At 58.0% G+C, this 23481-nt stretch overlaps 1 protein-coding gene across 1 annotated transcript in view; it reads left to right on the forward strand.

Annotated features, from left to right (window-relative positions):
• DNAH2 (dynein axonemal heavy chain 2) overlaps positions 1-23481 on the forward strand; it is an 84611-nt gene that overhangs the window by 37396 nt on the left and 23734 nt on the right. The window contains exons 16-49 of the mRNA XM_086686540.1: positions 117-273; positions 549-788; positions 1086-1274; positions 1483-1630; positions 1884-2076; positions 3028-3228; positions 3316-3472; positions 3832-4006; positions 4438-4601; positions 4977-5138; positions 5229-5332; positions 7058-7214; positions 7362-7444; positions 7575-7755; positions 8852-8990; positions 11544-11761; positions 12023-12124; positions 12454-12579; positions 12845-12955; positions 13194-13382; positions 13760-13863; positions 13963-14152; positions 14698-14878; positions 15556-15683; positions 16029-16181; positions 16459-16584; positions 17401-17619; positions 17858-17975; positions 18189-18325; positions 18805-18942; positions 19028-19186; positions 22562-22714; positions 22912-23003; positions 23284-23476. Of these exons, the coding sequence (XP_086542666.1) occupies positions 117-273; positions 549-788; positions 1086-1274; positions 1483-1630; positions 1884-2076; positions 3028-3228; positions 3316-3472; positions 3832-4006; positions 4438-4601; positions 4977-5138; positions 5229-5332; positions 7058-7214; positions 7362-7444; positions 7575-7755; positions 8852-8990; positions 11544-11761; positions 12023-12124; positions 12454-12579; positions 12845-12955; positions 13194-13382; positions 13760-13863; positions 13963-14152; positions 14698-14878; positions 15556-15683; positions 16029-16181; positions 16459-16584; positions 17401-17619; positions 17858-17975; positions 18189-18325; positions 18805-18942; positions 19028-19186; positions 22562-22714; positions 22912-23003; positions 23284-23476 (5287 nt within the window). The remainder of the gene's footprint in view (positions 1-116; positions 274-548; positions 789-1085; positions 1275-1482; positions 1631-1883; positions 2077-3027; positions 3229-3315; positions 3473-3831; positions 4007-4437; positions 4602-4976; positions 5139-5228; positions 5333-7057; positions 7215-7361; positions 7445-7574; positions 7756-8851; positions 8991-11543; positions 11762-12022; positions 12125-12453; positions 12580-12844; positions 12956-13193; positions 13383-13759; positions 13864-13962; positions 14153-14697; positions 14879-15555; positions 15684-16028; positions 16182-16458; positions 16585-17400; positions 17620-17857; positions 17976-18188; positions 18326-18804; positions 18943-19027; positions 19187-22561; positions 22715-22911; positions 23004-23283; positions 23477-23481) is intronic.

A 23481-nucleotide genomic window follows, 5' to 3' on the forward strand; every position in this document is an offset into this window, starting at 1 on the left:
TATTGGAAAACACAGCCCAGCTCGCGAACTTTCAGATTTCTCCACCGAGTGTCCTGGTGTGGGGGAGGGGTCTGCAGCGTGTGTCCGGCCGGCTGCCAGCCTTCCCTCGCACACAGGATCATCGCCGTGCTGTCCCCAGATGAGCAGGCCCTCTTCAAAGAACGTATCCGATTTCTGGATAAGAAGATCCGCCCTGGACTCAAGAAACTGCATTGGGCCTTGAAGGGGGCCAGCGCCTTCTTCATCACGGAGTGCCGTATCCATGCCAGCAAGGTGGGTCATGGTCCTGAGACTCGGAGGGTCTGCGAGGCTGACCCAGAGGCCGCTGCGTGAATCATCAGGGCCCGAGTCTCGGGTGGTGGCGGAGAGACAGAGAGAGGTGTGTGTGCTTAGAGGCAAAGCGTGCTTAGGGAAGGACTTGTCCTTTGTTCTTGTTTTTGTTTTTGTTTTTCACATCAGCCACTCTAGCCAGAGGACAGGTGGGGGGGCTCGGGCTAAGCGGGGAGGGTCTCGTGGGTCTCTCCCCCACGGGTGTGGCCTGCCCACAGGTGCAGACCATCGTGAATGACTTCAAGGCCTCCACTCTGACCATCGGCTGGCGAGCCCAAGAAATATCCGAGACGCTGCTGGTGCGCATCAGCGGCAAACGGGTGTACAGGGACCTGGAGTTCGAGGAGGACCAGAGGGAGCACCGGGTGGCCGTGCAGCAGAAACTGATGGGCCTGTACCAGGACGTGGTGGCCATCATGACCAACTCCTACGAAGTCTTCAAGAACGACGGCCCTGAGGTGGGGGTCCTCTGGCCAGGGCTTTGTGGCTCAGCGAGCCCCCCCCCCCCCCCCCCGCCGGGGCCACCGGACCTGTCTCGCGGTTTCTGCCTCCTACCCTTAGTGGGTGCTTCTCAGATGTCCCGTTCCAGTCTTGGTTCCGCCCAACCTTCCACCTTTCCAACCTTCTTCCTTCGGGACTCTGCAGCCTACGGGCTCGTTTCCTTCCCCGCTGGCTGGTTCTCTCTCCCGGGACCTGCCCCGTGTGTCCTGAGGGTTTCCCTGTCCCCCCCGCCCCCACCCCACGCTCCCCGCCAGATCCAGCAGCAATGGATACTGTACACGATTCGCTTGGACCGCATGATGGAGGATGCCCTGCGCCTCAACGTGAAGTGGTCGCTGTTGGAACTGTCCAAGGCCATCAACGGGGATGGAAAGGCCATGCCGAACCCGCTCTTCCGAGTGCTGGTCATCCTCCAGAACGACCTACAGGGAGGCGTGGCGCAGGTGGGGGCCGCTACCCCTGCCGCTCCACAACTCCAAACTTTATTTTCCGTTTCCCTCAATCCTGAAACTTGGCCCTCGGCCTCGACTTTATCCTGAGGGCCTCGGGGGCCCGTGCTGAGGTGTTTTTCCACCTTGCCAGTCCTGGGGCTGGTCTCCTCCACGGCCTGTGCTGAGGCCGCCTCCGCTGTGCTCCCCCCCCACCCCGCAGGTGGAATTCTCACCCTCTCTGCAGACCCTGGCGGGCGTGGTCAACGACATTGGCAGCCACCTCTTCTCCACCATCTCGGTCTTCCGCCACCTCCCTGAAATTCTCATCAGGCGCAAGTTTCAGCGCGACCCCATCCACGTCATCGTGGGTGAGTGGGCGGTGGGGAGGGCGCCGGGCGCAGGGGCGTCAGGGGCTCGGAGGGCAGGGTTGGGCGGGGCCGGCAGGAGAGGCCAGGGCCGCTTCGGGACACGTGGGGCCGGGAAACCCCGGGTGGGGGTCAGACTGGGGAAGGTGGCGAGGGCGGAGGGCGGGCCGCGGTGGGCGGAAGTTGGGGGACTAACGCCCGGGGGCTCTGGGACTGGGGCGGAGGTGAGTGCGGCGTGCTTTGCTCGCTCTTGAAGAGCGAGACGAGGACATCAGGAAGATCCAGGCCCAGATAAGCGGCGGCATGGCCAGCAACGCGAGCCTGCTGCAGACCTACCTCAAGACCTGGGACTTGTACCGGGAGATCTGGGAGATCAACAAGGACTCTTTCATCCGCCGCTACCAGCGCCTCAACCCCCCCGTGTCTTCCTTTGATGCCGACATCGCCCGGTGAGGAGCCGAGGTGTCCGGGAGGCGCAGAGCCCCGGGCACGGGGCTGGGCTGGGGAGTGCCGCCCAAGCGCGTGCCCTCCGCTCCGGGCGAAGACCGCCAACCGGCAGGCGGCCCGTGCCCCCTGGGCCCCCAGGGTCCTGGGAGGCAGGTGTGACCCTTTCCTACTTGCCAAGGTTGCGAGGTCATCGAGTATACGAGAAAGCGCCTCGCGGGCCCCGAAGCCCCGTGCGGAGGTGCTCATTACCCAGGCTTCAGGGGGTGAGGGCCGTGGCTCAGGCATACGGGGCGCTGGGGCGGCGGGGTGGAAGGAGAGAGAGTCCAGCCGGGACGTCAGGAGAGGCTTCGCGAAGGGGGTGACGGGAGGCTGGGCTCGCCCGAGTGGGGAGGGTTTCCACAGGCAGACGTGGGCAGCGGGGAGGGCATGCCGGGCGGAGACAACAGCGCCCAAAAGGCATAAAGACGGGAACACGTGAGTGTGTTCAGCAGGGAGCGAGCGGTCTCGGACACAGGTGCAGGAGCGGAGGTGTGCAGGGGGCTTTATACCGAGCAGACAGTGTCACCCTCCCAAGAGCAGTAGGGGTTGTGTTCACATCGCCGTGTGATCGACGGGAAATCGGGGCTCAGGACAGTGTAAATAACCTGCCTGAGGTCACCGAGCCCGGGAGCAGCCGGGGGGGGGGGCGCTCAACTCAGATTCGTGCGACTTTAAAGCCTCGAATGCCAGACTGAGGAGTCTGGCGGCCCCCGGGGCAGCGGTTGGGAAAATGACGTGATCCCAGCCGTAAGGCTGGGCTGCACTGACGCGGGAGCAGGGGGATGCCTCAGAGCTGCCACACGGGTCTGGGGGGGGGGGGGTGGGTAAGAGACTGGAACCGGAACTGGCCGCGGGGCCGTGGGTTCGTCCGCCGCTGGCCCGGCCCGAACGAGCGGGAACGTGGGTCCTCGCAGCTACGCCGAGGTGGCTAACAACGTGCAGAAGGAGGAGACGGTCCTCAACATCCAGTTTGTGCTGCTGGACTGCTCACATCTCAAGTTCTCGCTGGTGCAGCACTGCAGCGAGTGGCAGGGCAAGTTCACGGCCCTGCTCAAGGAGATGGCGGCCCGGCACCTCCTGGAGCTTCACGCCTACCTGAGGGAGAACACGGAGAAGTAGGCGCACAGGCTGGGGCGGCAGGGGTGCGGGGAGGGCGGGCTCGGCCCCTTCCACTCGCAGGCTCTCTCCCCGCCTGCCTCCAGAATCAGCCGCCCTCCCCAGACGCTGGAGGAACTGGGAGTCAGTCTGCAACTCCTGGAGACCCTGCAGCATCACCTGCCCGGCATGGAGGCCCAGATCCCCCCCATCCACGAGCAGTTTGCCATCCTCGAGAAGTACGAGGTGCCCGTCCAGGACAGCGTGAGTTCCCGTGTGCGGTCCAGCCGGGGCGGGCCTGCACCAGCGGTGGGGCGTGCGGGACGTGGGCCCCCAGGGGCCAGGCCCCGTGCGGTCCCAGGGGACCGCTGAAGAGCCAGCCGGGCAGCAGGTGCGAGGTTCCAGGGCCCCTGAGAGCCAAAGCCAACTCCGTGATAATCTGGGTCAGCTTCTGGATTTCTCTGAGGCCCGGCAGCTCGTGGCTTCATTTCTTTGGGCCTCGCGGCAAGGGGAACTTGACCACAGACTCTGGTCCGGAGGATCAGAACGGAGGCCTGGAAAGCATTGGTGAGAGGGGCAGACCCCCTGCTCGTGGGCCATGGTCCCCTCGTCGACGTCCCCAGGTCCTGGAGATGCTGGACAGCCTCAACGGGGAGTGGGTCATCTTCCAACAAACGCTGCTGGACAGTGAGCAGATGCTAAAGAGACACAAGGAGAAGTTCAAAACGGGCCTCATCCACTCGGCTGATGATTTCAAGAAGAAAGCCCACAATCTTCTGGAAGACTTTGAATCCAAAGGTACCCCTTTCTCGACCCTTCTCCCCTTACCTCTGTTGTGACCCAGCCTTTCTAAGCCCAGGTCCCCGGGGAGGCAGGAACAAGGATGAGCAGAGGGAGGACGGTGCTGCGGAGGGGAAGGAGCCCTGGCACCTGCCTTTGGTGCCGCACCTGCCGTGGGGGCCGCGCCCTCCATCGCCGACTGTTGGTTGGAGCGCGCCCGAGTTTCTGGTTTCCTCACGCCTTCCCGTGGCCTGCCCGTTTCTGCTTCTCAAGCCACGTCTGAGAGTTTTTGCCAAGGTTGACCGCCTTGCTTTCCCTCTTGTTTTCCTTCCCCTCCTCGTGTGAGGAGAGGGAGATGTGCCCGCAGAGAGGTAGGAGAGCCGCGACGGGCCTTCCAGGGGACGACGGCCTCGAGCAGGGGATCTGAGCCTCACCCTGGTCTCCCACAGGCCCCTTCACCAGTAATGTGGGGCACCAGTCCGCCCTAGAGCAGATTGCCCAAACGCGGGCCATGCTGAATGCCATGCGGGATGAAGAACAGAGTCTCCGCTCCAACCTGGGCATCTTCAAGATCGAACAGCCAGTCTCCAAGGACCTGCAGAACCTGGAGAAGGTGGTGTGCCGGGCCGGGCCCTTGTGGTAACCAGAGGACGGGGCAGGGGAAGGAGCTTGCGGCCTAAGGGCCGGACCAGTGCCCACCAGCAACGTAGTGCGAGGCTTCCGTTTCTCCGCGGCCTCGTGGACACATCGTCACCCCACGCTCTTTCTTGGGGCCAGCCGTCCTGCCGGACCTGGACATTGAGGATCTTTTCCCGGGCTTGTCACTTGACGAGCCCCTAAGGCAAGGCGGCGGAGAAAGGGACGTGACCCGAAGAGGCAGCCCTATGATGCGGAGTGAACGAGGGGGGCAGAGGACCCGCGTGTCTGGCGGGGAGGAAGGAGGGGGGAGTCCTGCCACCTAATGCATCTTCTGCCCTTGGCCGTGAAGGAACTAGACGCCCTGCAGCAAGTCTGGGAGATCACGCGGGACTGGGAGGAGCACTGGAACCAGTGGAAGACGGGCCGGTTCCTGACCCTGAAGACAGAGGCCATGGAGACCACGGCCCACGGGCTGTTCCGCCGCCTCACCAGACTAGCCAAAGAGTACAAGGCGCGCGCGGAGGACGGAGTGAGGGCCGGGGGATGGGCCCGTGCGGGGACGGCGGTCAGGGCTTCTGACGTCTTCCGTTGTTTTGCCCAGGACCGCAACTGGGAAGTGATCGAAACCACTCGCTGGAAAATAGAGCAGTTCAAGAGGACCATGCCGCTCATCTCGGACCTGCGAAATCCGGCCCTTAGAGAGAGGTGAGGCCGCTCCTTCGCTCCTGGGGGCCGCCCCTGGCCTGCGCCATCACCTGGTCCTCTCAGTGTCCCCTCCCCGTGTGTGTGGCTCTCCCCGCCCCCTCACACAAGCACCGCCTTGAAGCCTTCGCGAGAGCCTGCCTCGTCCTCTGTCTTTCCGCTATCGCTGCCCCTGCTCCTCTGGCCTTCCAGCTCCGTCTGTCTTTCCTTCCCGCTGTGTCTGCCCTCATTTCATGTTCTGTCACAGCTCAGTGACAGACACCTTGCTTGACACCTTCTGTCATGCAAACGGTTGTATTCTTTTTTTTTAATTTTTAAAAAACGTTTATTTATTTTTGAGAGAGAGAGAGAGAGAGACAGAGCACAAGCAGGGGAGGGGCAGAGAGAGAGAGGGAGACAGACTCTGAAGCAGGCTCCAGGCTCTGAGCTGTCAGCACAGAGCCTGATGTGACCCTCAAACCCACGAACCGCGAGATCACGACCTGAGCTGAAGTCGGACGCTTAACTGACTGAGCCACCCAGGTGCCCCATTCTTTTTTTTTTTTTTTTTTTTAAGTTTATTTATTTATTTTGAGAGAGAGAGAGAGCGGGCGGGCATGTGCAAGTGTGCACGCGAGCGGGGTAGGGGCAGAGAGAGAGAATCCCCAGCAGGCTCCACGCTGTCAGGGAGGCTGGAACTCGCAAACTTCTAGATCATGACCTGAGCCGAAATCTACAGTCTGACGCTTAACCAACTGAGCCACCCAGGCGCCCCCAAAAGGTTTTATTCTGATGTAGTCCAAGGTATCACTTTCTTCCTTCATAGTTTTTGGTTTTGGACCTTGTTTAAGAAGACCTCCCTTTGGGGCGCTTGGGGGGCTCAGTCAGTTAAGTGTCAGACTCTTGATTTCGGCTCAGGTCATGATCTCACAGTTTGTGAGTTTGAGCCCCGCATTGGGCTCTGTGCTGACAGCATGAAGCCTGCTTGAGATTCTCCCTCTCTCTCTGCCCCTCTCCAACTCGCACTCTCTGTGCCTCTCTCAAAATAAATAAATAAACTTAAAAAAAAAAAACAACACACCTCCCCTGCCTAGAGTTACACATGCATTTTCTCCATACTTTCTTCTAATACTTTATAATTTTATTTTGCAAGTTTTTACACTTTGTATGCATCCGGAACCCATTGCATGATAGAAGAAGGCTTTGCAGCCATTGAGGATGGAATAAATGGTTTTATAAGAGGCATTTTAACAATCATCTATTCCTCTAGAAGGAAGTAATCATACTTCTTTTGCATTGTGTCCATTGTAGTGTTTCTGGGCCATGCTTCACTGTCCAGTATTCTGTGGTTAAGTACAACTTGACCGCTTCACTTGCTTAACGCCCCCTGGCCTCAGTTTCCTCACGTACAGACGGAAGATCTAAAAGTCCGCGTGTATATGGGTCGAGAGCATTAAATGAGCTGTTTCACGCAAAACGCCTAGCCCTGCCTGTTGTCGACGGTAAACCCGCCATTGTCAGTCTCAGCTGTCTCTCCAGAGAGTCACCAGCTCCGTCTCTGTATTTCCCCACCGAGCCTAAGATTGCGTTTAGGGCCTGTTTAATAAATATCTGTTGAATCGCGAATCAATTCATGTACAGAATCGTACTGTCCCAGTGGGAGCAAGGAAGCCTGTGGGCTGATGCCGACGCTTTTCAGTAGGCCCTCGCGGCCGGCCTCGTGGTCTGACCTCCTGTCCCTGGCTGCAGGCACTGGGACCAGGTCAGGGAAGAGGTCCAGAGGGAGTTCGATCAGGAATCTGAGAGCTTCACCCTGGAGCAGATTGTGGAGCTCGGGATGGACCAGCACGTGGAGAAAATTGGGGAGATCTCCGCCTCAGCGACCAAAGAGCTGGCTATAGAGTCGGTATGACAGAGCCCCCTTCCATACCCCCCTGCTCCCGGGACACCCCCCACCGTGCCAGGCTTTCCACGATCTAATGGCCCCTCCGCATTCCTGTTCCCTTTGGGGACTAACTACCAGATCGCTCTGTCCCCCAATTTCTTTCCGCAGGCCTTAGAGAACATCGCCAAGACCTGGGATGGGATTCAGCTAGATATAGCTCCCTACAAGGACAAGGGTCATCACCGGCTCAGGTAGACAGGGCCTCGGCGTGCCGGGCGAGGGCAGGGCCGTGTGGCCTGGGCTGCAGACCGGGCCCGGGGGCTGGCAGGTGGGAGCGGACTACGATTTGGATGCCTCCCCGCTGCCCCCTCCGACCCACAGAGGCACGGAGGAGGTGTTCCAGGCACTGGAGGACAACCAGGTGGCCCTGTCCAGCATGAAGGCTTCCCGTTTCGTCAAGGCCTTTGAGAGGGAAGTGGACCACTGGGAGCGCTGCCTCTCCCTCATTTTGGAGGCCGTCGAGATGGTGCTCATGGTGCAGAGGCAGTGGATGTACCTGGAGGTCAGGACTCACTGCCCGAGCAGCCCCCGCAAACCCTTTCCTCCTCTCTCTCTCTCTCTGCAGGTCTGACGCATTTGCCCTGTTACCAGCCTCATTTCCTCACTCTGAAGTCGTTGCTTTTTTTTTTTTTTTTTTAATTTATTTTGAGAGAGAGAGAGAAACAGCACACACAAGCAGGAGAGGGGCAGAGACAGAGAGAGAGAGAGAGAGAGAGAGAGAGAGAGAGAGAAAGAATTCCAAGAAGACTCTGTACTGTCAGCTCGATCCCACAAACCCACAAGATCATGACTTGAGCCGAAATCAAGAGCTGGACACAGGGCGCCTGGGTGGCTCAGTCGGTTAAGTGTCCGACGTCAGCTCAGGTCGTGATCTCGCGGTTGGTGAGTGTGAGCCCCGCGTCGGGCTCTGTGCTGACGGCTCAGAGCCTGGAGCCTGCTTCCGATTCTGTGTCTCTCCCTCTCTCTGCCCTTCCCCTGCTTGTGCTCTGTCTCTCTGTTTCAAAAATAGACAAAACTATTAAAAAAATTAAAAAAAAAATTTTTTTTTAACGTTTATTTATTTTTGAGACAGAGAGAGACAGAGCATGAATGGGGGAGGGTCAGAGAGAGGGAGACACAGACTCCGAAACAGGCTCCAGGCTCTGAGCTGTCAGCACAGAGCCCGACGTGGGGCTCGAACTCACAGACCGCGAGATCGTGACCTGAGCTGAAGTCGGCCGCTTAACCGACTGAGCCACCCAGGCGCCCCTAAAAAAATTTTTTAAAAAAGAGTTGGACACTTACCCGACTTAGACACCCAGGTGCCATATCTTTTTTTAAAAGTTTATTTATTTATTGTAAAGTCATTCTTCCATCTCGGCCCTGAGCATCTGACTCTCAGTGATTGCCTTTTGCCTTCAGTTCCCTCCCTGAAAAGCCTTTGCTCTCTTTTCGTTTTTCTTCTTGGACCAAGTATCTGGCCTCCCAACCCCAACTTGCCTTCCACAACTTAGGGCGTCTTGCCCTTTGGATCCTTCTCTTCCTCCCACTGTCACTCCTGGTCTGGGAGCAGGGAGTGTGGGAGACACAGCCTCTCACCGCAGTCCTTGGCCCCTCAGAATATCTTCCTGGGAGAGGACATCCGTAAGCAGCTGCCCAGTGAATCAGCCCTGTTTGACCAGATCAACAGCACCTGGAAATCCGTCATGGACCGCATGAACAAGGACAGCAATGCTCTCCGGGCCACCCACCACCCAGGTCTGTCGAGCTCCACGGCCTCTGGTCTTGACCGAGCCCGGGCGGGGGCCCGCTGTGCGTGGAAGCCAGGGCCACATGCTTCAGCGGTCAGAGGACTGAGAGTCGTACCTGGCCTCTGTCCCATGACCATTGCCTCTTCCAAGCTTTAGAATAACAGTTCAGCAAAACAAACTAACTCATCTCATATTTGGGTGGAGTGTACTATATGCTTATAGAGAGCGGGATACAGAGTCAGAGTTGAGTTCAAAATCGGCCTCCTGCCTTCCAGCCAGTGTGGTTTCGGGGGGCTTCCTCCACGCCACGGTCTCCTCCCTGCAGCAGGGGCGGGGGCTCGCGGCAGCTCTTAGCCTTCCTGCGAGGCTCGTGGAGGCGTATGTAATACTCAATACGGGGTCTGGCGTGTGCTCAGTTATTAGCACTGTGCCTCAGGAACCTTTGCTGAGCTGGTTCACTCAACGGGACGATACAGGTAAATGAGGTAACGCAAATCGAGCGCTTACCGCATCAGGGGCGCAGGGTAAGCCCTTGGTGACTATTAGCTGTTGTCATCGTTACCTTGACTTTAATTGGTTTATCAGGTTAACTGGTCTTGATTGTAGATCCTTTGGTAAGCATGGGGATGGGGTGAGGGGGTGGGGGAGAGACGCACACACAGAAGGGCCTGGTTGATTGTGGTAGGCTGGGGTAAAGAATCAGCGAGTGAGGTTTGGCGATGGGCACCAAGAACGGGTATCCTGGGAAGAGTTGTGTCAGGGGCTGTGGAGAACTTCTTTATTTTGCTTTGGGCCAATTTCACAAAATTTTTAAAAAAGGTTTATTCATTTTTGGGATTCAGAGAGACAGAGCATGAGTGGGGCAGGGGCAGAGAGAGAGAGGGAGACAGAGTCCGAAGCAGGCTCCAGGCTCTGAGCCGTCAGCACAGAGCCCGACGTGGGGCTCGAACCCACGAGCTCTGAAATCGTGAGCCAAAGTTGGATGCTTAACTCACTGAGCCACTCAGGTGCCCCAACAATTTTTCATTTTCCCAAGAACCTTGAGCGTACGTATTGAAAAAACCATAGTTTCAATTATTCTGGTAAAACACAAGTATTAGGCTGTGCAAAGTTGAACAACAACATGCATTTGTTAGAGATAGTATTCGGGATCATTGGCAAAATTACATTTTGGAACAATTTGTTTTTTTTTTTTTTCAACGTTTATTTATTTATTTTTTTTTTGGGACAGAGAGAGACAGAGCATGAACGGGGGAGGGGCAGAGAGAGAGGGAGACACAGAATCGGAAACAGGCTCCAGGCTCTGAGCCATCAGCCCAGAGCCCGACGCGGGGCTCGAACTCACGGACCGCGAGATCGTGACCTGGCTGAAGTCGGACGCTTAACCGACTGCGCCACCCAGGTGCCCCTGGAACAATTTGTAAACAAAGCCATAGAAACAAGTATCCCTGGGCTGAAGACGAAAACCACACTCCTCTCGGCCATGGCCACGGAGTCTCCCGGTCTCTGCGGGCCACTTGGATGCCCAGCAGCCCACAGACTCTACTCTTGGAGGTGTGAGGGTCCCCTCAGGGTTCAGATTCCAGGGCACTCATACTTTCTTCAGAAAGCTAGAAATTGGGCAAACAAGGAGACCTAAGGTTAGGAGGAAGCTAGGGTTGCTGAGAACCTGCCAACGTGAATCCTTTTTTTTTTTTTTAAGTTTATTTATTTTGGGGGCGGTGGGGGAGAGAGAGAGAGAGAGAGAGAGAGATTGAGAATCCCAACAGGCTCTACACTGTCCGCGCAGAGCCCGACATGGGGCTCGGACTCATGAACCGTAAGATAATGACCTGAGCCGAAATCAAGAGTCTGACTCTCAACCCACCGAGCCACCCGGGTGCCCCCTTGAATCCATTTTGTTTAGTGCCTTGAATTGTTCTTTGAGGTGGGTGTTGTGATTGTTCTATGGACAAAGAGGTAAAAGCTCAGTGAGGTGAACCGACAGGCTAATTAGTGGAAGAGCAGCCGTTTGGATGGCCACCGTCTGTCCCTCGGTCTAGCGCCCCTGTTGCTACGCCTCTAGGGACACTGGCATCCCGGTGGTCGCAGACCTCTGTCACTGCGTGCGTCTGATCTACCTTTACCTCTCACGACTTAACATGCCGGACTGTGTGCATGCAGAACAGTCTCTTAATTTTCAGAAGCTTTTGGGGTGACCTCAGAGCCCCGAATTCCTTGCAGGAACCAGACCGTTGTTCTAAGACCGTAGGGAGATGGGATGTCGTGATGTTCACAGAATCACATACACCGTGTAACTAATGCTTGGCGTACGAACGCATCATAGTGTGTAATAAACACCGGTAATGAATTAACGAAGAGCATGGGATAAGTGTGATAGAGTGATTCGGAGACACTTCTCGGCTTCCAGAAACCGAAAGTCCCCCAACGTTCGAGCACTATATGGCAATATGTCCCCCAACGTTCGAGCGATGGCAAAGTGCATACGGGGGGGACGCCCCAACTCTACTCCGGGCGATGGTGAAGGGCCAGCAAATGTCATTCACTGCTCTTCCCCCAGGCCTCCTGGACACGCTGATCAAAATGAACACGATTCTGGAAGACATTCAGAAGTCTCTGGATATGTATCTGGAGACCAAGCGCCATATTTTCCCCCGCTTCTACTTCCTGTCCAACGATGACCTCCTGGAGATTCTGGGCCAGTCCCGCAACCCGGAGGCCGTGCAGCCACACCTCAAAAAATGCTTTGACAACATCAAATTGCTGAGAATGCAGAAGGTTGGGGGAGCTGGCCGGGATGGGGTGGAGGGCGGGGGACAGATGCCGATGTCACCGTAGTCAAGGCCTTGGAGGGGACCGTGCCCTCCACACAGGAGGGGGATAGTCATGATTCTGGATCATCTGGGATAGGACTTGTCAGAACTGGTAATTTTGGGGGGTGGGGAGAGGAGCAGAGACCACCCCCAAAGGGCCCACGTACCTTCCAGGGGGATGTCAGGAGTGGGCAGGCCAGACCGTTAGCGCTTCCTGGTTTCGCAGGTTGGGGGCCCCAGCAGCAGATGGGAGGCTGTGGGGATGTTCTCGGGTGACGGCGAGTATGTGGACTTCCTGCACTCAGTACTCTTAGAAGGGCCCGTGGAGGTGAGTCGTGGTGAGGGTCGAAGCGTCAGGCCGATTCCTTTTCCCCTCGGAGAGTTCGCTCAGCTCCGTGAGGAGGGAACGTCCCTGGGAAGGGACATCAGTCACTCTCCGCCTCCTGAAAACTCTGACCTCTGCCCTGAACCTGAAAACCACACAGGCCGCCCCCCCCTCACCTCTGCTTCCCTCAGGGGCCCGGCCAGCGGCTGCCTGATCCTGCTTGTCCCCCCCGGGCCCAGAGTCCCAGAGTCCTGTTTCCTGAGACCCTGCCCTCTGGGGACGCTTGTCCCCAGCCCCGAGGCCCAGCCACTCTGCCCTCTCGCCTCCCCCAGTCCTGGCTTGGCGACGTGGAGCGGACCATGAGGGTGACCCTGCGGGACCTTCTCCGGAACTGCCGTGTGGCCCTCAAGAAGTTTCTCAACAAGAGGGACAAGTGGGTGAAGGAGTGGGCTGGCCAGGTGAGCTGGGCCTGGGCAGGTGGGGAGACGAGAAAGACGGAGCCGCACGGGAGCAGCAGATAGAAAAAGGCAGAACCTTGTGTCTTGTTCCCCCCCACCCCGTTCTGGGCTCGGGCCTGGCTTCCCTGCGCGCCGGCCCCTTAGCTCCTGCCCTTGGACGCGTGCCCGTCCCTCGGGGCAGATATTGAGACAGGAGTAGCGCCGGGTCCTGGAAGGGGCCGGGGGCGGGGGGCAGAGGTGTGGACACCGCCTCTGTGCACCCCAGATGGTGATCACTGCCAGTCAGATCCAGTGGACGGCTGATGTCACCAAGTGCTTGCTGACGGCCAAGGAGCGGGGAGACAAGAAGATCCTCAAGGTCATGAAGAAGAAGCAGGTGGGGGGCCTACAAGTATGGGGTGGGCCTGCTGGGGGTTGGAGGGGTTAACGCCGGAGTCAGAGGTCAAGGTCAGAACGAGGGTGCTTGGTGGCGGAAGTCCAGCCAAGAAGGTCTGGCGGACGCTGGGGGGATCAGGCGTTTCGGGAGCTGAAAGTCGTGTGAGGCTGGGATGAGGCGTGTTGGGGTTTGGTTGAGTTGCCCCCCCCCCCCACTCTGCCCCCTAACCCCCCGACAGGTGTCAGTGCTGAATAAGTATTCAGAGGCCATCCGGGGGAACTTGACCAAAATCACGCGGCTTAAGATCGTGGCCCTGGTGACGATAGAAATTCATGCCCGGGATGTGCTGGAGAAGCTTTATAAGAGCGGCCTCACGGACATCAGCTCCTTCGACTGGCTCAGCCAGCTGCGCTTCTACTGGGAGAAGGTGCGGGAGGCCCGGTGCTTCCGCTCAGTCCACGGTCCCCGCCGCGCCGGCACCCCAACGCTCCGTCCCGCCTCAGTTCCCTCAGCCGGCTCAACTCTGTTGCCTCCCGAATCAGGACTGACCATCGCTACAGTCGGTGCTCAATGGGGCCCTCGCTTGACCGGGATCCTGAGAGGCTGCAGCCGGCTGTTGCCGTGGGTCGGGGCGTTCGTGCGGCATGAAGCCCCCACCCCTGTTTTCCATCTGGGCCATAAACCCTTCCCTCTAAACTCTGAACCGAACCCCTAATCTCCTAACCGCCGCCTCCCCACGTCCTCGGTCGTTGTCTCTGTCCGGCTCCAAGCCCACCTCTCTCTTCCTCTGCCCCGTTTCCCCAGGACCTCGATGACTGTGTGATCCGCCAGACCAACACGCAATTCCAGTATGGCTACGAGTACTTGGGGAACTCCGGCCGGCTTGTCATCACCCCCCTGACAGACAGGTCGGCTGTGCGCGGCGGCCACCAGGGGGCTGGGGCGGGGGCAGCACCTGCTGAGGGCGGGCTCCCGGGAGTCAGATAGTCCCTGTCCTCCATCCTCAGGTGTTACATGACGCTGACCACGGCACTGCACCTGCATCGGGGGGGCTCCCCCAAAGGTCCGGCGGGCACGGGGAAAACCGAGACTATCAAGGATCTGGGCAAGGCCCTCGGCACATACGTCATTGTGGTCAACTGCTCCGAGGGCCTGGACTATAAGTCCATGGGCAGGATGTACTCGGGCCTGGCCCAGGTCAGTGCCCTGCCGCCCCGCCCCGCCCCAGAGGCCCCGGGTTCTCGTTTAGCCCCAGAGAGTGAACTGAAAGCCGGTCTGGTTCACTACTTTGTGGCTGACGACACCGTGTCGCCTCTCGCCTCGGGTGGCTCTTCCGGTCGGGGATGTCCCTGCACCTCCCTCAGCTTCCCTCGGGGCTGAGTCTTGCTTATTTGAAAAGTGGAAAGATCCTGTAAGTGTTAAGTGAGGTGATGTACGTCAACTGGGGCGTGGCTAGGCACTCGGCGCTCACAAGATCCCTGCCCCAGTCCCTTTGCAACCCACACCTTTTGTGGCTCTCCCCGACACTGTCCCGTCTGCTGGAATGTTCTGGAATGTGGCCAGAAACCACAACAGGGCTACGCTGGCCCCCAGCCCACCCCAATAGCACACACGTTTTAGAGGCCGCCCCACCTATCAGAGCGTTCCGGGCAGGGCGTGCTAGTTTCTAGCGTCTCCCTGTGTGCGGAGGTGGGGTACTGTCTCTCGCTCCCAGCGACTCTGCCCCCACCCCCCGCCCACAGACCGGCGCCTGGGGCTGCTTTGATGAGTTTAACCGAATCAACGTGGAGGTGCTGTCGGTGGTGGCCCAGCAGATCCTGTCCATCCTGTCGGCCCTGGCCGCCAGCCTCCTCCGCTTCCACTTTGAAGGCTTTGAAATAAACCTGGTGTGGTCCTGTGGGATCTTCATCACCATGAATCCCGGTATGGGGTGTGGGCCACAGAGCCGCTGAGGCTCTGGGGGGGAGCCCTGGGTGTCTGCCCCCACCCCCTTCCAGGCCGGTGTGTTTAGCCAAGGGAGACGTGGCTAAAGACAACACAGTGTGAGACAAGGGTAAACACATGACTTTCTGGGAGAAAGGGAGGCAATGTTACGTCCTCCCTAAATGGGTTGACGGCCGCTTGCGTGTGTATGTGTGTCCCTGGTCCTCTGAGATGCTTCTCTGTCTTCTCCCAGTGGGCGAGCTCCCCGAGTTCTGGCCTTCCCGCCATCCCTTTCCCAGAAATAGGGAATCTCTCCCAACATGCAGACCCTCGTTCCCTGGGAACAGCTCCGGGGGAAGGGTCCGCGGGGAAAACCGGGAAGGGCTTAGGTACCGAAAGAGTCTGCGAAACAGCGGTGATTTTCCATCAGGACTGTCGTGAGTCACACACGGAGCTTGGACAGATGGGAAATTGTCAGCTGGTGACTGGAGTTTGAAACAGGGCCACGCGGAAAGGAGGGAAGGGGCCACAGTTAGGAGAGCAGGGCCAGGGCCGAGGTGGGGGGCGGGGAGAGCATGTGGTCGGAGTTGGGGAGACTGTGGGGCATGCCAGGGTTGGGGAGGGTGGGGCTGAGTGGGGAGTAGCTCGGGCTCTTAAGAAATGGCGCCGTTTTCCAGGCTACGCGGGGCGCACAGAACTGCCTGATAACCTTAAATCCATGTTCCGCCCGATCGCCATGGTGGTGCCGGACTCTACTCTCATCGCGGAGATCATTCTCTTCGGGGAGGGCTTCGGCAACTGCAAGGTAGGCCGATGACGTCCTTTCGGAATTCTCTTACTTCCCTTCTCGGGCTATTCCCTGGACGGAGGAGCGCCCCAGCCTCCCAGTCAGCTTATCCTACGAGGAACGGAGGCTGTCGTTGGTAGGATGTGGGGGCGGGAGCGCTCAGAGGAGGGAGGTCTCCCCTCCGTGAAGCCCCTAACCCACGTTGGGACCGGTCCCGAGATCTTCCCGCTAGAATTGTCCACAGAGCGCATCCCGGCCGCCTCAGGTCCCAGGGCCGGGCTTCCCGTATCTGTAACCGTCCCGCGTGAAGGAGAAGGGTTTCTGGGGTGCTCGATGCTCCCCCCCCCCATTTCGGCTCCCCAGATCCTGGCCAAGAAGGTATACACGCTGTACTCGCTGGCTGTGCAGCAACTGTCCAGACAGGACCATTACGACTTCGGCCTGCGCGCGCTCACCTCCCTCCTGCGCTATGCCGGCAAGAAGCGCCGTCTGCAGCCCGACCTGTCTGATGAAGAGGTGGGTCAGGGACACGGCCCCTGGGACTCAACCTCCTCCGTCACGGGGCCCGTGCGCCCTCACCGAAGCTTTCCAGGTCCTGTCCCCGGTTGGGATCCCCGCCCCCCGCCCCCCCCCCACCGACTTCTGTCCCCCGTGTGACCTGTCGTGCTGCTGAACGTGCATCGTTCCTGCCCCTGAGCTTCGCCCCGGCGCCTCGCCCTTTTGGAGAGGAAGGGCCCGGTGAGAACCCAGGCCCTGGCCGCTCAGGCCCGAGGCTCCGTCTTTTCCCGCCCAGGTTTTGCTGCTCTCCATGCGAGACATGAACATTGCCAAGCTGACCTCGGCCGACGCGCCGCTCTTCAACGCCATTGTGCAAGATCTGTTCCCCAGCACGGAGCTGCCCGTCATTGACTACGGCAAGGTATCTGTCCCCCGGTCCTCCCCCACCCTCCCGTGTGAAGCGAATGTCTTTGTTCTGCCCTCCACTGGCCGTGACCTCCTGTGGGACGGTTGACCTCTCCGGGCTTCCTCATCTCCGGGACCTCTCAGACACTCCGCTCTCTTGCTTCAGCCCCCCCCGCCCTCCTGACTCGCTTCACGGAGCCCTCTGAGCCCTTCTATTTGCTCTGTGCCCAGCAGCGCCCCCTGCCTCGACTTCTCTCCTCACAGGGAGGTGGGGGGACAGGGTGCTGAGAGGCGGCCAGGAGCTGCTGATGCGTGGAGCCATAGAATGGAAGGGGTGGGCCGGAGGGTTCTAGAAAGTACAGAGATCTCCTTCTCCTGGAACGATAGTTTAGATCCCCTGAGTGCTCCTTTCTACTGCAACCACGACCATGCTGGATAGAAATACGTCTTTGTCGATGCGTTGCTAAGCTGGCAAGAAAGACCATTTCCGGGACGAGGAGGGGGAGTAAGTGTAGGGAGATAGTGCAACAACCTTACAAGGAAAGCGTCCTCGTTACTCCCGTTTAACAGGTGAGGAAACTGAGGCTCAGAGGGGCAACTTTCTCAGGTTCACGTAGCTGAAGCTGGGGCCCCAGGCAGGCTGGCCCGGAGCCCGGTCCCTCCACTCCACACTGGGTCCGTCCACGGCCAGAGTGCAGGGGGCCCCGGTGCCATATCTGGGGTCTGAACGTGACCCAGTGCCGGTCTGAACGTGAGCCTCCAGGCACTGGGGACCCTGTGAGAGTCCCTTGTAGGCCTCATCCTTTCTCCCTGCGTTTTTGGCTTCTCTCAGCTGCGGGAGACCATCGAGCAGGAGACCCGCGATATGGGCCTGCAGGCCACGCCGTTCACGCTCACCAAGGTGATCCAGCTGTACGAGACCAAGAACTCCCGCCACTCGGCCATGATCGTGGGCGGCACAGGCAGCGGCAAGACGGCCTCGTGGCGGATCCTACAGTCCTCCCTGTCCTCCCTGTGCCGCGCCGGGGACCCCAACTTCAATATCGTTCGGGTGCGGAGTTGGGACAGCAAAGCCCCTGGTGGACGGCCAGGGAGGGCGGGGGCAGGAATGCACAGGGTCGTGGGGGGGGGGGGGGGGGCGGTGTGGACCAGGAGGGCAGGGCTGGGGGAGATGAGAGAGAGCAGGGCGGGCACAGAGCCCTGGATATAAAGGGGGCGGGTGGAAATAAGACGACGTCTTGGGGTGGTGCCTGCCGGCACCTCGACACCTCCTCCTGTGTCGCTTCCAGGAGTTCCCCCTGAACCCTAAGGCCTTGTCCTTGGGGGAGCTGTATGGGGGGTACGACCTCAACACTAATGAGTGGACAGACGGCATCTTGTCCAGTGTCATGCGGGCGGCGTGTGCAGGTGCCCAGAGGGTCACGGGGTGGGGACGGCAGGTGCCGGAGTTGCCCGAGGGGTTGGGCGGGGGGGCGGGGGCTGGAAGGCTCACGTTTGGGAGACGACCGCACGGGGCATGCTGAGTACAAGGGGGCTCGCGCCTGCCTCTCTGGGGACACGAGTGGGAAGGGAGGTCTGGGGAGAAAGTCCTGGCTTCCTGACCGTCCTCCTCCTACCAAGACGAGAAGCCCGATGAGAAGTGGATCCTTTTCGACGGCCCCGTGGACACGCTGTGGATCGAGAGCATGAACTCTGTCATGGACGATAACAAAGTCCTGACCCTCATCAATGGGGAGCGTATCGCGATGCCCGAACAGGTGCCGGCCCTGCGGAGCTGGGGACCCGGGGCACGAGGCAGGGCTCGGTGGGGGGGAAGGGGCAGCTCTGAGGGACCAGGAAGGGGGGGAGGCTGCCTGGGTCCAGGGAGACCCGTCTCCCACGGACGGTGGGAACAGCTGATGGGAAAGAAGTCCGTGCCGCCTTCGCCGACTGCCCGGGGTTACGTGTTCACTGGCTGTGAAGCCCACCCTTCTCCACCCACCCACCCACACAATGCAAGCGAGCCAGCGAGAGAGAGAGAGACAGAGACAGAGACAGAGAGGTTTTCCATAAGCTTAACCTTGAACGAGCTCTAAATTCTTTTAAAATGCAAGTCATTTGTAAGCCATAGGCCATCAATCACCCTGCCCCTCTTGGCGCTCGGACAGAGACACTTGGGGGCATCGAGTCCCGAGTGATTTCTCCTGATGGGGGTGGGGTGGCCGAAGGATGAAGCTCTGACCCAGCGTGTCCTCAGGTGTCGCTGCTGTTCGAGGTGGAGAACTTGGCCGTGGCCTCTCCCGCCACTGTGTCTCGCTGCGGGATGGTCTATACTGACTACGCTGACCTGGGCTGGAAGCCGTATGTTCAGTCCTGGCTGGAGAGGAGACCGAAGGTGTGCAGGGTTGGGGTGAGGAGAGGGCGGGTAACCAGTGCAGCCTGCGGGACGTAGAGCGAGAGTCCTCTCTCGTGGACTCCAGGCTGAGGCCGAGCCCCTTGAGCGCATGTTCGAGAAGTTCATCGACAAGATGCTGACCTTCAAGAAGGATTATTGCAACGAGCTGGTGCCCCTCCCGGAATACAGTGGGATCATCTCCCTCTGCAAGCTGTACTCGGCCCTGGCCACGCCAGAGAATGGGGTGAGTGGGGGCGGCAGAGCGGGGCCCGGGCCCGGGGGCTCGTGACCTTGCGGGGCTGACTCCGGGGAACGGGGTGTCTGAGACGCGGTTTGTACACAGACCTGAGTGGAGCGGGGACCCCAGGGGGAGGAGGCCTCACTGACCTCGCGCACATGCGTGGCTGTGTGTGCCTGTGCACACGTGGTCGAATGGCAGACTCAGGCCTCTGACGGCTGATGGTACACAGTGAAGCGTCACTAGAATTTCCTACCCGTATTGGGGAGCCGAGGAGAGTTCGTTTTGTTCCTCATTTCTCCGTCCTTTCAAAAAATAGATATTAAGTTTTGGTCTACGGGAGGCCCTGGGCTGCTGTTCCTGCGGGAAGGAGCTCCCAGCCTAATCTGATGAGGGGGCTTTGGAAATTTTCACATTAATTGACGTTTAAGAGCAATGTCGTCCAGTTCAGAATTCTGGAGTAAGGACCAAAGTGGGATATCTGTCTGTTGAGCTTAAATCACTGCCTAGAAGTGGTTTGTATCGTTTTTGAAGACATCACCACACAACCAAACCCTTGACATGAGGTCGTAGAACCTCAGTGAGGACCTCTGGCAGGGTATGTCATTCCTGGCACAGTTGATACAAACTGAACCTGTGTGGAGGGACTGGCAAGGTGATGGATGGACGAAGGACGATTATACGGTGTCGGCCGCGCGGCGCCGAGGAGGGCTGGCCAGGTGGCGGGGCCCGGCGTTGCGTGCAGAGGCCTGGAGGGCGGGATGGTGGGACGCGTCGTGAGCTGGGATGAGCTGGACGGACAGGCCAAGGAGTCTGGACCGACTGTGATGGACGGCAGAGCTTCGGCATGGCTCCCCACCCACATCTTGGGACTGAGGAGTGTTCGGTATTCCGGACGGGGTAGCATCTTCTGTGTCCCCTTATCTGTCATTCTCGGAGTCTTCATTCAGAACCATCCTCAAGAGCTTTTCACGCACGGCCTGAGGCTGTTTCCACGGACCCCGTTAGAGACCGGGCGAACCGTGTCGAGTTAGCCCTGTGTGCGCCCCACGCCCGGCTCCAGCAACAGTACCTGCCACGAGCCCCCAGGGGTCTAAACGTGCTGTCTCTCGGGGCACCTGGCTGACTCAGCCGGTGGAGCATGTGACCCTTGATCTTGGAGTCATGAACTCGGGGCCCACACTGGGCCTAGGACTTCCTTAAACAAAGCAAAACAAAACAAAACAAAACAAAACAAAACAAAACAAAACAAAACAAAACATAAGGGGCGCCTGGGTGGCTCAGTCGGTTAAGCGTCCGACTTTGGCTCAGGCCGTGATCTCGTGTTTCTTGGGTTCAAGCTGCACGTCGGGCTCTGTGCTGACAGCTCGGAGCCCGGAGCCTGCTTCGGATTCTGTGTCTCCCTGTCTCTTTGCCCCTCCCCTGCTCATGCTCTCTCTCTCTCAAAAATAAACATTAAAAAAAACTTTTTTTAAAAACACAAAAAAATAAACATGCTGTTTCTGCTATGAACTTGGTACATTTTAAATTTTGATTTTTAATTACACAAGGAATAGTTAACTCTGGTTTACTTTCTAAAAATTAAAAATTTTCATATAGGGACGCCTGGGTGGCTCAGTCGGTTAAGCATCTGACTCTCGGTCTCGGCTCAAGTCATGATCTTGCGGTTTGTGGTTTCGAACCCCACGCCAAGCTCTGCTACGGGTAGCTCAGAGTCTGCCTGGGATTCTCTCTCTCTTCCTCTCTCTCTCTGCCCCTCCCCTACTCATGTGTGCTCTCTCTCAAGATAAAGAGACTTTTTTTTAATGTTTATTTATTCTTGAGAGATAGAGACAGAGCATGAGCAGGGAGAGAGAGAGACACAGAACCTGAAGCAGGCTCCAGGCTCTGAACTGTCAGCACAGAGCCCAACGCGGGGCTCGAACACACGAACGGTGAGATCATGACCTAAGCCAAAGTCGGACACTTAACCTACTAAGCCACCCAGGTGCCCCAAGATAAATAAACTTAAAAAAAAATTTTTTTAACATTTTATTTATTTTTGAGACAGAGAGAGACAGAGCATGAGCAGGGGAGGGGCAGAGAGAGAGGGAGACACAGAATCCGAAGCAGGCCCCAGGCTCTGAGCTGTCAGCACAGAGCCCGATGCGGGGCTTGAGCTCACAAACCGTGAGATCATGACTTGAGCCGAAGTTAGACGCTTAACCGACTGAGCCACCCAGGTGCCCCTTAAAAATAAAAAATAAAAATTGGGACGCCTGGGTGGTTCAGTTGGTTGAGCGTCCAACTTCAGCTCAGGTCGTGATCTCACAGCTCGTGAATTTGAGCCCCACATCAGGCTCTGAGCTGAGCCTGTTTCCGATTCTGTGTCTCCCTCTCCCTCTGCCCCTCCCCCGGCTCATACTCTATCTCTCTCAAAAATAAACATTAAAAAAATTTTTAAATAAATAAAAATAAATGAAAATAAAAATTTTCATATTAAGCTAGAGACGTTTTTGATCATCTCTGTCCTCACAGTCCTGGTCTGCAACCCCCTCTAGATGAGTAACTACTGTGGAATGTGTGCACATATCATTTCAGACCTTTCCAATACATATTGACATACAGGCCTGTAGGCAGTCGTAGAAAATGTGATATTTAAAAAACATATCAGGGGCACCTGGGTGGCTCAGTCGATTAAGCATCTGACTTCAGCTCAGGTCATGATCTCACGGTTCGTGGGTTCGAGCCCCGCGTCGGGCTCTGGGCTGACCGCTCGGAGCCTGGAGCCCGCGCTTCGGATTCTGTGTCTCCCTCTCTCTCTCTGCCCCTCCCCCAGTTGTGCTCTGTCTCTCAAAAATAAATAAATGTAAAAAAAAATTTTTTTTAATAAAAAATAAAAAACATATCATGTTATACACCTCATGTACACATACAGCAATATGAGTTTGAGTTCTGTATCAGTATCCGTAGATTGATTTTATTGCTTTTAAGCCTTGCACGCTGTTCCACTGTAGAACATGGCATTTTCTTTTTTCATCCCTCTACCGGTGGACATTTAGGTCATCTCGTTTTTTGCAATTTACAGACAAGTTGCCACGACGCCCCGGGCCCCGGGTCCTAGGGCACCTGTGGGCACTTCTTCAGGGCAGACGTGGTGTGGCCACGCCACTGCTGTGCCTTTATGACACAGCAGCAAAGAGTGTCAGGGCAGCTGCCGACTTACCAGAACTTTCAGGTCCATCTGAACGCTTTAGGTTTAGGTATACCTACAACCACACGGTGTCTCCAAATAAAACCAGGAAGGGAGGAAAACTCTAAGCTTTTGCTGCGATTTGCCACAATAGATCCCCCTCCTTTTCTTACGGATGGAGACCGAGTCCCTTCTCCTGTTCCATCCAGGTGAACCCAGCCGACGGCGAAAACTACGTGACCATGGTAGAGCTGACCTTCGTGTTCAGCATGATCTGGTCCGTGTGCGCCTCCGTGGACGAGGAGGGACGTGAGAAGATCGACAGTTACCTCCGAGAGATTGAGGGCTCCTTTCCCAATAAGGCGAGGACGCTCAGACCCAGCTGTCCGATGTTTCCTGTTTTTCTAGCACCCACGAGGTTCCCTATGCCAGGCTCTGCTTGAGTTTCAGCCGTGCCAACCCGGCCCTCTTTCTCTCACCCAGCGGGCTGTGCAAACTCCTGCCCGGCCGGGGACAGCTGGAGAAGGCTTTGGTGGCCTCACACGTGTTCCCTCCTTAGGACACGGTGTACGAGTACTTTGTGGACCCCAAGATGCGAAGCTGGACGTCATTTGAGGAAAAGCTCCCTAAGACTTGGCGTTACCCCCCAAAGTGAGAGCGGGGCCTGTGGGGGGTCGGGCTTGGGGCTGTGGTTGGTGGGAGATGTGGGCAGAGAGCCGGGGCCTCGAGGCAGATGTGAGCTGCAGAGGAGGGGGGCTGGCTCCCAGAGGAGGCGGCTCTGGAACGCCGGAAGCAGGACGCCCGGCCTCCGGGCCCCTCAGGAGGCAGGGCTGGTGACGTCTGAGGGAGATAAACGTCGGGAGGCGGGAGGAAGCGGGAGTTTGAAAGGAGGTGGCCAGGCCCCTTGGACAGGGTTCGCTTTCCTCCCTAGTTCCCCCTTCTACAAGATCATGGTGCCCACGGTCGACACTGTTCGCTACAACTACCTGGTGAGCGCCTTGGTGGCCAACCAGAATCCCACCCTGCTGGTGGGTCCCGTGGGGACCGGAAAGACGTCCATCGCCCAGAGCGTCCTGCAGTCCTTGCCTTCCAGCCAGTGGTCTGTGCTCACCGTCAACATGTCTGCACA

This window comes from Puma concolor, chromosome E1 (assembly GCF_028749965.1).
Source record: "Puma concolor isolate L17-30 chromosome E1, mPumCon1.1.hap2, whole genome shotgun sequence".
In the NCBI taxonomy this organism is placed as follows: domain Eukaryota; kingdom Metazoa; phylum Chordata; class Mammalia; order Carnivora; family Felidae; genus Puma; species Puma concolor.